The following is a 12,462-nucleotide window of genomic DNA, read 5'->3' as shown; positions in this document are numbered from 1 at the left end:
TGGCTAGAGAGACGCGAGCCCGGCCCGCCTGCGAGACAGTCGCATAGAGCGTCAGCGACTCTGGAGGACCTGAGGGAAGAGTGGTTGCCGTGAAGCTTTTCCCGCGTGCGCGGCCCCGCGTCCCGCCACCGGAAGCCGTGCACAGGCCACAGAGACGACGAGCTGGCTAGAGAGACGCGAGCCCGGCCCGCCTGCGAGACAGTCGCATAGAGCGTCAGCGACTCTGGAGGACCTGAGGGAAGAGTGGTTGCCGTGAAGTCTCTCTCAGTCGGGTGGAATCTGCCTAGAATATTTGTGTAGGGCTCTTTAGAAACTACAGACACTTCTTCAGTGGAGACTAGATACTGAAGAGAAATTGTGTAGTTTTATTGTATCAGACTTAGCTTAGTACAGGAATGGGGTGGGGGTGTGTGTTGAAATGATGCGTGCCCGTTTCTCTGCAAAATAGTTTCTGTGTCATGGAAAGGAGTCGATGGAACACGAAGAAAAGTATTTGAACAGTTGTGGGAAGAAACGACCTCTCGCACTGGCTGCGGAGAGAATGCGGGTGTTGGTGTCACCGTGGGTGCACTGCTTTCTGGCTGACCTGTCAAGTTCGCTGTCTACACCCAAAATTTTCACATCCCTAACCGAAATGTATAGGTCCCCCCAAGAGGCTGGCAAATGTCCGTATCCAGTTCAAGTCCTGGTATCAGATTCCCTTTGGAGCCGGAACTGATTTGAAACCACATCATCCTGGGGTTGCGGAAGCCAGCTCTCCCTCATATAGTCCCAGAGTGCATTTTTGCAACATCAGAGACCAGACCTGGAAAATATATTTTAGTTTTTCTACCCCAACCTCTTTTTACTGATGGGAATACTGAGACCCAAAGGGGAGTGAGTTGCCCAGGGTCTCAGTGCGTTGGCAACAAGGCTAGGACACAGACCTCCTTACCACCACCAGTCCAGTTATCTTCTGTCATAATCACAGTGACTGTATGTTCAGAATGATTGATGATATGTGTCCTACATGAAGACATTAGTACAGAATATGTAAACTCAAGATTTCCCTGACAATCAGTACACCAGCTTGCTAACTCAATCCTGAGGTAAGAGACAACAGGAATGCACCCTTCTCCCCTGAATTCATAGCTTTAACCTCTGAGTAGTGGCTATTCCAGCATTATCTAGCAATATAAATTCAACTGGGTTTAATAAATAGATATTGAGGGCCTATTACTAATTTAGCACACTTCTCGGATTTGAGGAACTTGAACAAGATGAAAACATCCCTGGCTGGGCACAGTGGCTCACACCTGTAATCCCAGCACTTGGGGAGGCCGAGGTAGGCAGATCACTTGAGGTCAGGAGTTCAAGACCAGCCTGGCCAACGTGGAAGCCCCGTCTCTATTAAAAATACAAAAATTAGCCAGGCATGGTGGCGGGTGCCTATAATCCCAGCTACTTGGGAGGCTGAGGCACAAGAATTGCTTGAACCCAGGAGACAGAGGTTGCAGTGAGCTGAGATCGTGCCACTACACTCCAGTCTGGGCAACAGAGCGAGTCTCTGCCAAAAAAAGAAAAAGAAAAAGAAAAAAAAATGGAAGGAAGGAAGAAAAGAAAGAGAAGGAAGGAAGGAAGAAAGAAAGACCCAGCCCCAACCTTTCGGGAAAACATAATCTAACAAATGATTTTGATAAATAAACTGAAAAAAAAAAAAAAAGTGCTAACTGCTATGCTACAGGTAGAGTGAAACTCATTACCAACTGGAGTTAGAAATATGTGAGTCTTTACTCATCACACCCCAGAAGACCCAGAAAAACTTTCAAGAGACCCTCTCCCCCTGACCCATGCCACTGGGGGCAATTCAGGAAAGGAGGGGACGGCTGCAGAACTGGGTGGAATTTGGCTGGCACTCAGGAATGAAGGGGGTCTTCAGTTCAGGCAGGCTGTTAGGTGACTAGGGGACGGGAAATTGCAAAGGGCTTTAGGGAGAGCGTGAGCAGCTGGTGAGCTGGGATGAGGATGCTGCAGAAGAGAACAGAACAGAAACAGTAGACAGAGTGCAGATAAAACATTAGTCCCAGAGGGCTCCAGCCAGCTACATCCCAGGCAATCAGGAGCCCAGGATTGGAGACCCCACCCCTGCTGTGACATCACAGGGGAGTGGGGTGGAGACGAACAAAAAGGGGGTCCCCCGCCCTGGTCTCTTGGAAGCCAGAGTATCAAGAGAAGAAAGAACCTGACTAGGGTTGCCTGGCTTAAAGGGACAGGCTCCCCGTTCCTCCGACCCCTCTAAGCTGCCCCCTCCAGGTCGTGATCCTGTCTCCCTGTCCTGTAGGACCTCCCTCTCCTGAGGCCACCACTGGGCCCCCTTCTGAGTGTCCCCTGAGCACTCTCTCAGTATGAACTGCATATCCGACTTCTTCACCTATGAGACCACCAAATCGGTGGTTGTGAAGAGCTGGACCATCGGGATCATCAACCGAGTAGTTCAGCTTCTGATCATCTCCTACTTTGTGGGGTGAGTCTGTGGCCCTTCAGGTCCCTGGCGGGGTGGGCTGCCTGGCGTCCCATCTTCACCCTCCTGCCTCAGAAACCTGCATCCAGCTTCCTGAGCTCCTCCCCTCCCCGGGAAACACTTTCTTCTGTGGAGCCGAGTCCTAAAGACTGGCCTCTGCCACCCCCACCTAGGACCTGAATTCACTCAGATGAATTCTTTTCCCAGTTCATCCTCCAGGGTTGAGAGTGGTTTCAAGACACACACTCGGAGGAGTAGGGTCCCTGCCCTGGCACTGCCCTCCACCGAGGGAGGGCTCAGGAGCTCCATCTCCACCCTCCCTGCTCTCATCTCTCCAACCAGAGAACAGGCAGACCCCCTCCCACATCTTCAAATTCCCCTCAGTCAACTCTTCGGGGTCTCAAAAAGACAAGACAGCACAGAAATAGGGAAGGGAAGGTACTGAGACAAGGGGGTGGTGGCAGGTTGGTCAAGTTGGTGGCCGGGAGGGAAAGAGAGAACTGGGCCCGTTTCAGAGTGAGGAATTTCCTTCTGGCATGGGTGGGTGAGATGGTGAGAGAGAGAAGGGCAAGGGAGAAGCGCTGTGCTCTTGAAGAGGAGGACAAGGAGGGAACTGCCCCTTGATGAGGAAGCAAACACAGGCCCAAGGGAAGAGTGGCCAAGGAGAAAAGGAGCTTTTCTGAACACAGTGCAGCTTCCTCTCCAGGAATCCAGAAATGCTCCCCTTTCTCAAAAAGCCTAAGTTCCCCACCTCTCCCTGACCCTGTGCCATGTAACCCATCCTAGCAGTTGCTTAGGAGCCAGGAAGGTGCAAGCATCCCCTCTCAGCCCCCACCGCCTGGAAGCACACACCTACACACACACACACACACACACACACACACACACACAGGCGCGCGCACACGCACACACAAAGGGCTGTGGAGCAGACAATGGCTGGGGGAGAAAGCAGGTCCTATCCTGCTTGTGGTCATTTCCACGCACTGGTGGGCACCAGGAAATACAGGCAGAAACCTCGAAGGTTTTCTTTCCTGGGGTGTGGGTCTCCAATCTTATGCTGTTCTTTGAGACAATGGGTCTGTGCATTCGAGGCAGCAAGCCACTGACTGTTAGGAGTTAGTTCAAGCGGGTTAAAGGAGAATCCTGTGTGACTGTGGGCTGAAGCTGCATGCAAGCCTGCTTGCCTGAAAAGTTGAAGTTTATGTGAGGGTGTGGAGGGAAAGGTGGCTAGATGTGACTTTTTAGGTGATTTTTTGCTCTGTGTGCTGGGCAAGCGCTGAGAGGCTTCAGTGGGCAGGTATTGCAAAAAGGCTGCACCATCCAGTGCTCCTTTGGGAGATTTTAGAAAAGGGATTCCAGCTTTGGAATAGCATTAAATGGCCATGAAGTTCCCTTCCAATGTTGAGGTTTTGTGAGATACGAGGTTTGCAAATGTTCGCTGTCTGCATCTCCAGAGCTTGGCTCAAAGTTGGTTCTTAAATGTTCTGTGTTCACGTGTATATTCAATGCTGTGGTTGTTTATAGCCACAAGATGGTATGTTGGCCCAGGTGAGTGCAAAAGCTGGCTCAGCACATTCCCCATCTGGCCTGGCTCCATTGGCTCCAGGCAGAGATTGATGGGGGATAGAGAGTGGGCTCCTCGACCAGCCCTCTCAGCCCCCACTGCCCTTGTCTCTCTCTCATCATGATCAGATCGAATCCTCCAGGTCTCAGGGCTGGAGCCCAGCCTGCTGGAGCGAGCATGCGAAGCTCTTTGGCATCTTAATTTCCAACCCCATCCATCTCCCAGCCTGATAGCTCCCCACGAGACACTCCCTTCCAGTTACATCAGCGCCCCCTGCAGCCCAGTCCCTTGACCTGAGTCCCATCTCCGTGTATGTGAACCCACGCACGTTGTGACTTCATGAGTCCACCGTCATTAATTTAGCAAAAATGTACCAGCATCTCTGCATGCCACGCACTGTGGACTGAGGACGGAATGGTGGGCAAAAGCAGACAGGGTCCTTGCCCTCGTGGGGCTTACAGCGGAAGGCAAGAGATGGGCATTCATCTGATGACGTCCACAAATGTGAAATGTCAACTGTGGCTTGGAGGTGAACAGTTATAGGAGAGCCGCTTCTGTGAAGGTATTTGGCCTGGTCAGGGAGTAAGGGAAGGGTTTCTGGAGATGTAACGTTTTAGCCAAGACCCGAAGGATGAGTAGGAGCACCCCAGGTGAAAGAGGGGAGGAAGAGAGTTCAGGGCAGAGAAACCCACCTCTGCAAAGGGAAGGAGCCTGGCAAACAGGGGAAAGAAAGGAAGGTCGTTGTGGCTGGAGCCGAGGGAGCAGAGGTGGGTGAGGGTCGTGTACGGTGGATGGGAACGCACACAGAGGCCGGACCTCAGACACCCTTAGAGAGCTTTTGTTTTTACAGGAGATGAATAAACAGAAGCCACGGAAGCATTTTAACCCATGTGTCTGTGGGCACTTTTGTGTGCGCACGCACGTGAGTTTGAGAGAGAGAGACAGACGCGGTGAGATCTGAGTTGGGAAGAGCACCGGGGCTGATGCGCCTGGAAGTGGAGGGAGTTGGAGCGGGTGCAGGAAAACCTACTAAGAGGTGGTTTATGGAGAGAGGTGACAGTGGCTTGGACCCAACTGAATTTGAAGGGATTTTAAAGGCTATAGTGTTAATCACTGATACTTCAATCTCTTCCCCATCATCCGACCAGGTCGACAACCTCGACTCTGCCTCACATGAGCCCATCATTTCTCTGAGAACTTCTCAGAAACACACCACCTGGTCATCTTACATACGCTCTCACCCCCGCCTCTGGCCTCAGCTGCTTGTCTGTGGTTGACTCCATTTCATCACTGTTTTCCTTTACCCACCCCAGGGCACACAGAAAGGCCTGGACTTACCTGAGGTTTCTCACATCTTTCCTGGGCCCATGTGGTAATCCCCACTCACCTCTGTGGAGTGGGACTTCCCGAGAGCCCATCCCCATTCTGGATCTTGTGGGGACCTGAGAAGCTGAAAGAAATCCCTGGGATCTGAGTCCCTGGAAGCAATAACCTGTGCTTGGCCTGAGGTTGATTTCCAGGGCCTTGGACTTCCCAGGCCTTTGATGCCCCATTGCGCTGAAGGGTCATTGGTGGCCGCTAGAGCCTCTGGCCCCGTCACAGCCCTGCCCTGCCTGCTCTGTTCCTCCCCCATACAAGGCCCAGTTCACAAACTCACCATCTGTAGGGCCGCATGCTGTGGTTCATAATATTCAGCCTCATTATTCAACTTCAGATCTTAGGTGGGAGTTCAATACATAAAGCAAGGAGCTGCTCTGGTTTAAAGAGAAGGGTCTGGAATCCTGCCTTCTCAGCTCTCCACTCCATCCTCTCAGCCCAAGGTAGCACTGTGAGGTACCTTGTCAGCACAATTAAGTGACAGATATGGTGGGAAGAGCTGTTATGGTGGGAAGAGCTGTTGGGCTGCCCCATCTTTTTTTTGTTGTTGTTGTTGTTATTGTTTTGTTTTGTTTTGAGACAGAGCTTTGCTCTGTCCCTCAGGCTGGAGTGCAGTGGTGCGATCTCGGCTCACTGCAACCTCCACCTCCTGGGTTCAAGCGATTCTCCTGCCTTAGCCTCCCCAGTAGCTGGGATTACAGGCGTGTGCCATGATGCTCGACTTTTTTGTATTTTTAGTAGAGATGGGGTTTCACCATGTTGGCCAGGCTGATCTCTAACTCCTGACCTCAAGTGATCTACGTGCCTCGGCCTCCCAAAGTGCAGGGATTACAGCATGAGCCATCATGCCTGGCCGGATGCCCCATCTGGACCAGTCATCCTGGTCCAGAGAGAGGAGTGACTCTCATTCCTGTCTGCCCTCTCCCCCAATATGGACTATAGAGCACTTGGTTAGAAGCCTGGCTCTGACACCAACTAGGAGAGGGCCTCCTAAGAGTGACTTTACATCTCTAAGTCTCAGTCCCCATATCTGGAAAATGGATTTAGGAATACCTCCTCCCTGGGAGTTATAGGGAAGGGAGGTAACATATGTCAAGTGCCTTGCAGAGATGGTGACTCAGTAATAGATGGCAACTGTGACTACTTCACAAAGACCCCCCCATCACCCCTCCCCCTTTCCCTCTGCCCAGCTCACACCTTCCTAAGAGACCCCTCTCCTCCTCCCACACACACAAGCATGCACTCTTCACACCCACTCCTCAGCCTCCTCCTTGACTCCCTGGGGGCAGATGGGAGGGTGCTGGGGCGCGGCTCTGGCCTCTCTCCTGCACATCCCACCTGCCAAGGAGCTGCCACACGCCTTCCGCTCTATAAATAATAAACCATGAATGCGAGAAGAAAATAGTCAGAGCAGCAGAGTAAATGCCAAGAATTGAAGGCTCAGGCCTGCCCTAGCTCCTGAGCCCTGGCCTCCAGAGACAGACTCAGCCCCTCTGTTCTGGAAATGAAGCATCCCCTTCTTTCTAGCCGCCTTGACGACATCCTCAGGCCCCACGAGGCCATTGAAATTCTTCCACTTGTTATTTAAGTCAAAGAGAGAATTCTAATGCGGCCTCTCCGCCCCACCGGGCACAAGAAGGAGCCTTGGAGGAGGAGGAGGAGGAGGTAGGAGATTGGTTGATTGTTCCTTGGAGTCCTCAGCCCTTTCCTCCTGAGACTTTCCTAAGCCAGGAGATGCTTTCACTGGTGATGGAGCAGGAGCTGGTAGGAAAAGCACAGGGTCCGGTTCAGGGGGCCAGCATGGCCTGGCCTTGAGCTGGGACACAGCTAGAGACCTTTGAGTGAAGGGGCTGTGAGTGGTCTGGAGCAGGTTGTCTGGTTAGAGCCGACATACCAGCTGTGTAATCCTGGTCAACTTAGCACCCCCTCTGAGCCTCAGTTTCCTCATTCATGACATGGAGTTAATAACAAAGCTGTCTCAGTAAGAACATAGTGAAAGATCCAGTGCGAGTGCTGCACTGGTTATATAATCGTAATCTGAACTCTGCATCTCCAAATGTTCCTGGACTTTAAGGATGCAGGGCAGGGGCCTCAGAAAACCATTTCCTGAGGTTGACATGGAGAAATGTGTCTATTCTGTGGCTAGGCACGTTGAGGCTGGGTTCCAGAAGAGTGTGTTTAGATCACAGTTTGCACTCTGCGAATATCCAGCTGCGGCCAGCAGCCATCTTAGCTGGAAGCAGAGAGCCTGGGCCCCAGACCTCACTCCCTTCACTCTGCAGGGCCCCAGGCCGTGAGCTAATAATGCACATTTGGGTTTCCTGTGACAGGGAGGCTCCCTTCTCTTCTGCTAGTACGTAATTTGGCAGATGGGATTTCTACGTGAGGCTTACTTCCTTGTGAAATCTGAATGAAACCCCTCCCCTTCCAAAAAAAGAAGAAAAGAAAAGTGCTGGGAGATAAAGCAGCACCACAAAGCCCCATCGAAGGCGGTGTTCATGAGATCATTTTACAAGCACGCAAGTCACTCTAAGTGGTGCGTTAATCAGGATGCCGCCCGCCTGCTATAAAGCAGCAATAGGAAAACAGGTAACGCGTTTGAAGCCATTTGCCGGTGCCATGACTACACCCTTTTTCTCCCGCTCAAGAAATCATTCAGAATTCAAGCCAGTAATACTACCAAAAAAATGATAACTATGTGAGGTAGTAGATATGATCACTAGCATGACATAATCATTCCACAAGGTACAGGCATATCAAAACACTCACACTGTGCCCCGTGAATACATACAATTATTATCAATAATAAATAGGGCTGGGCGTGGTGGATCACGCATGTAATCCCAGCACTGTGGGAGGCCGAGGCAGGCAGATCACTTGAGGCCAGGAGTTTGAGACCAGCCTGGCCAACATGGAAAAACCCCATCTCTACTAAACACAAAAAAGTTAGCCGGGCGTGGTGGTGCATGCCTGTAGTCCCAGCTACTCAAGAAGCTGAGGCATGAGAATCGCTTGAGCCCGGGAGGCAGAGGTTGCAGTGAGCCAAGATCGCGCCAGTGCCTGGGTAATAGAGTGACACTCTGACTCAAATAATAATAATAAATAGTATTTATTTATCAAAAATTTAAACTTAAATTAGAATAAAAAGAAAAAAAGATTCAAGTGAGCAAAGGAAGCCCCATGATGGAGATAATACCAAACCCTCTCACTGAAAACTGAACAAAGAGCCACTTGCAAATACCCGCTGGTGTCTGCAATAAATAGGATGGTGGTGTCCAAACTACAAGTGACTGGGACCCCCGGTACGCTCTGGGAGTTACTGCTCTTTGCATGTTCCAACAGTAAGTGACCCCAGAGATCATTCAGTCCAACCTCCACCTGAGGAAAGGGCCTCCTCTCAGCACACCTGCAAGGAGAGCATCACGCTGTCCTGGAGTCTTCCCAGACGTGTGGCACACATGGGGTGACTTCCCGCAGCAGCCGGTTCTGGGATTGAAGTCTTCACCCACCTCCTTATAGAATCCTCAGGTCAGCCCAGCTCCTGCCCCTGCAGCTTCCCAGCCTCTAACTCCTACAGCTTTGTCTTCTCTGGGCTACACAGTCTCAACTTCCTTCCACTCACCTTCATCTGGTGTGGTTTTCCAACCTCGTGCCACCCTGGTTAGATGCAGAAAATGCCCTGACCCAGCATTTCCAAAAGTGTGCTCCTCAGTTGCACGAGAGGTCACCAATATTCCTCCAAGACTGGCTTCTGTGGTCAAATAAGATTGGGAGACAGTGAGGTTAACAAAATGTAACAGACGTATTTGTTTGTCTACATTGTGTTTCTCAGGGAGGGAGGAGGGTTGCATAGCATTTTCTAAACGTATTTGATGAAGTTTTCTCATCTGTCAAATGGGGACGGTGGCAGCATCTACCTCCCAGTGTGCCATCAGGAACAAATGCAATCTTGCCAAAGGCTGGAAGTGTGGGATTAAGTGAGGCTGAGCGGGGACTTGAGCCTTGAGGGCTGTGATTGGCGATTTCAAATGGAAAGGCAGACACTTTATAGGAAAGCAGAGGCACGAGTTGACAGCAAGTATCTGCAAGCCCTACTTGCTGAAGGCGGGGAAAGTCTGAGAAGGAAGGTAGGGAAGGAAGAAGGGAAGGCCTCATCCACATGGTCCCATAATGACTTAAAGCTGCAGGAAGGAGCCAGTACAGGTAAATGACCACTGGGTGGCAGCACAATCCAAGGAATAAGATCAGAAGCGTCTCCCCTCCCTCCTCCCCCAGCCTCCCACCTTCTACCCAACTCCTTTATCTGCCAGGTGAAAGCTCAGCCGCTGCCCCTGCTTCCTTCTCCGTTCTCATCTGACATCTGGGCAGATGGATTCTTCCAAGCACCCAGCTCCCAAGGACCTTCATTGATTTGTTTACTGAGCTACTTTGTGTTGGGCACTTAGGGTACAGCCTTGGGCCAAGGCTGGAACTCACGGGAGCAGAGGCCTGGGATCCTCTGTCCTCCTGTCTCCTGGGTACCTGCCAGAGAAGTGGCCCCCATCAGCAGCATGGAATGACTTTGAGCCATGCATTCTCAATGGGGCCATATGGCCCCCAAGGAGGTGAAAATTGGTTCTCACTCTTTTTATGCATAAAGCACAAATTTGCATACAGTACATAAACAGATATCTGTGATATGAAAGTTTCATGGAGGGGGGACCACTGTGGGGGAAATGTCTAGAAAGGCACCTGAGGGGCGGTAATGGGACCAAAGGTGGAGAAACGCTATTCTAAGTCAACCAAGGGCTCACCCTAGGTCTCACGCCTCCAGAAGGAACCATCCGCACACCCTGCCAGGCATGGCCAAGTGTCGGCAGGAAGGTGACCTCCCCCAGTTTCTGTCTGCTGGGTCTGTGGACTCCTCTCTTTCTCTCCATTTCTGCTCTCCTGCCCCAGGTGGGTTTTCTTGCACGAGAAGGCATACCAGGTACGGGACACAGCCATTGAGTCCTCGGTGGTAACCAAGGTGAAGGGCTTCGGACTCTACGCCAACAGAGTCATGGATGTGTCTGATTATGTGACGCCACCTCAGGTATGGTCCCCTACCCAGAGAGGCATGCGGATGCCCAGGCGCTGGGCAGGTTGGAGGGGAGAAAGCAGAGCAAAGAGCGCCAGTGGGATTCCCACAGCAGACTCCATGATGTCACTGATCCAGAGGACCTCTCATCCAGCAGCTGAGAGCTGTGCAGGAGCTTGGGCCTGCGGTGCTAGGCACCAGGAAAGCTGGGTTCCTCTCCAGGCTCTCCCACAACTTGTAGTGCAGTCAAGGACAACACACACTGGGGAAGGCGGCCATGTGGGTGGTTGCAAAGAGCCAGCTCTGCCCCCTTACTAGCCCTGTGACCTTGGCCAAGTCACTAAACACAAGCCTCGCTTTCCTCGTCTACAGAGAGGGGATATCAGTGATAGTCCCTGTCTCACAGACTGGGACTGTTGCATGTTTTTCTCTCCCTTCTTCTCCTCCCAAGGGCACCTCGGTCTTTGTCATCATCACCAAGATGATTGTTACTGAAAACCAGATGCAAGGATTCTGCCCAGAGGTGAGGGGAGGAGACAGAGAGGTTGGGTGAAGCAGGTTAAGGCTGAAAATGTTGGTGGGAGTAGGACTGGTAGCAGGGAGGGGTGGGGTATAAGCAGAGGCCCTAAGTCTGGCCTTGCAGCTGGGACCTGGGACCTCCACCCTCCTGAAGCTGCTGGCTGTGGGGAGATCATGGGAGCTGAGGGGCTCACCAGGCCAGGACAGGGTCCTTCACCAACCTGTGACCTGTCTGCCCACAGAGTGAGGAGAAATACCGCTGTGTATCAGATAGCCAGTGCAGGCCTGAGCGCTTCCCAGGCGGGGGTGAGTCCAGCCCCTTCCCCACCCCACAATCCCAAGTGTTAGCAGGACCCATGGGGGAGAGCCCATCGTCGGAGAGGGAGTGGGAACCAGCCTGTTCCATGTCATTCTGCTGGCATTTACATGATGTTCCCTGGGTGCCACACCCAGCAAGTGCTATAAGGTTGGCATGGCCCTTGCCCAAAGGAGCTGCTAGTCTAGGATGGTGGTGACAGACAGGGGTGCTTGAAGTGGCATGTGTTGTCCAGGAGGTACAAAGGACTGTGGAGCCTGGGGGCGGGGGAGAGAGTGCTTCTGGGTGGGTGGTATCAAAAGGCTTCCTTGAGGTGGTGACATTTGGGAAGGTCCCTGAAGATGAATAGGATTTGGCAGGATAGAGGGGGCTTCAAAAAGTGCATTCCAGACAGAAGGAAGAGCTGCAGCACAGATTCAGAGGCAAGGAAGGAAGAGCAAGAAGAAGGGAGGTCCTCAGGGTTGCTGAGCCTGGAAGCACATGAAAGGAAAGCTGTCACCTCCTTTTGTCTGGGTCTGGGGCTCAGGAGAAGAAGCAGGAAAGAAGTCAGCTCCCTTTTCCCTGCCCATTCTTTTCCCCCACTTGCCAGGGTCCCTGATGGGGGGAAGGAAGGGACGGGGGAGGAAGGGAAGGGAGAGGAGCAAAGGGCAGGCAGCCACCCAGCAGCTGTGGCTTCCACTTTAGGGATCCTCACTGGCCGCTGCGTGAACTACAGCTCTGTGTTCCGGACCTGTGAGATCCAGGGCTGGTGCCCCACGGAGGTGGACACGGTGGAAATGTAAGGCTCCAAGACAGATGGAAGGAGACAGGCCCCCACCTCAGCTCCCCTCTGCCCATGTGGGAGCTGTGCATCTCTGAACTTGAGGAGAGTCTGTGACTCTCCCCAGTATTGTCCCTTCCTGGTTTGGGGGGGGGTGGACTCAGGCCCAGGGTATCATCTTCCCCAGCCCACTCACCTGCCTCCTCCTCCCGCTCTGACCCTCAGGCACAGACAGTCCCTTCCTATAGCCCGCTCTCAAGGTGCCCTTTATCTATAAGAGCTCTGCCTTTGGAGGCGTCCACCAGGAAAGGTCGCCCGGGGGTGAAAGCCTTCATTTCCCCCTCTTCCTCCTGGAAAGCTGAGGCCT

General features: G+C 52.4%; 2 protein-coding genes across 2 annotated transcripts in view; one reads left to right on the top strand and one right to left on the bottom strand.

Moving 5' to 3' along the window:
* Positions 1-962, bottom strand: part of LOC105552913 — a 1,667-nt gene extending 705 nt beyond the window's left edge. Inside the window, exons 1-2 of the mRNA XM_011998736.1 lie at positions 935-962; positions 70-232 (exon numbers count right to left, since the gene is read on the bottom strand). Coding sequence (XP_011854126.1) covers positions 70-232; positions 935-962 — 191 coding nt within the window. The remainder of the gene's footprint in view (positions 1-69; positions 233-934) is intronic.
* A 1,236-nt stretch (positions 963-2,198) lies between these two features.
* The window catches only part of P2RX3 (purinergic receptor P2X, ligand gated ion channel, 3), a 32,589-nt gene continuing 22,325 nt past the window's right edge, over positions 2,199-12,462 (top strand). Inside the window, exons 1-5 of the mRNA XM_011998703.1 lie at positions 2,199-2,503; positions 10,380-10,515; positions 10,952-11,023; positions 11,262-11,325; positions 12,020-12,113. Of these exons, the coding sequence (XP_011854093.1) occupies positions 2,385-2,503; positions 10,380-10,515; positions 10,952-11,023; positions 11,262-11,325; positions 12,020-12,113 (485 nt within the window). The 5' untranslated portion in view covers positions 2,199-2,384. The remainder of the gene's footprint in view (positions 2,504-10,379; positions 10,516-10,951; positions 11,024-11,261; positions 11,326-12,019; positions 12,114-12,462) is intronic.

The sequence above is a fragment of the Mandrillus leucophaeus genome, unplaced genomic scaffold (genome assembly GCF_000951045.1).
Source record: "Mandrillus leucophaeus isolate KB7577 unplaced genomic scaffold, Mleu.le_1.0 Scaffold578, whole genome shotgun sequence".
Classification (NCBI taxonomy): Eukaryota; Metazoa; Chordata; class Mammalia; order Primates; family Cercopithecidae; genus Mandrillus; species Mandrillus leucophaeus.
This window is presented reverse-complemented; position numbering and strand designations above follow the sequence as displayed.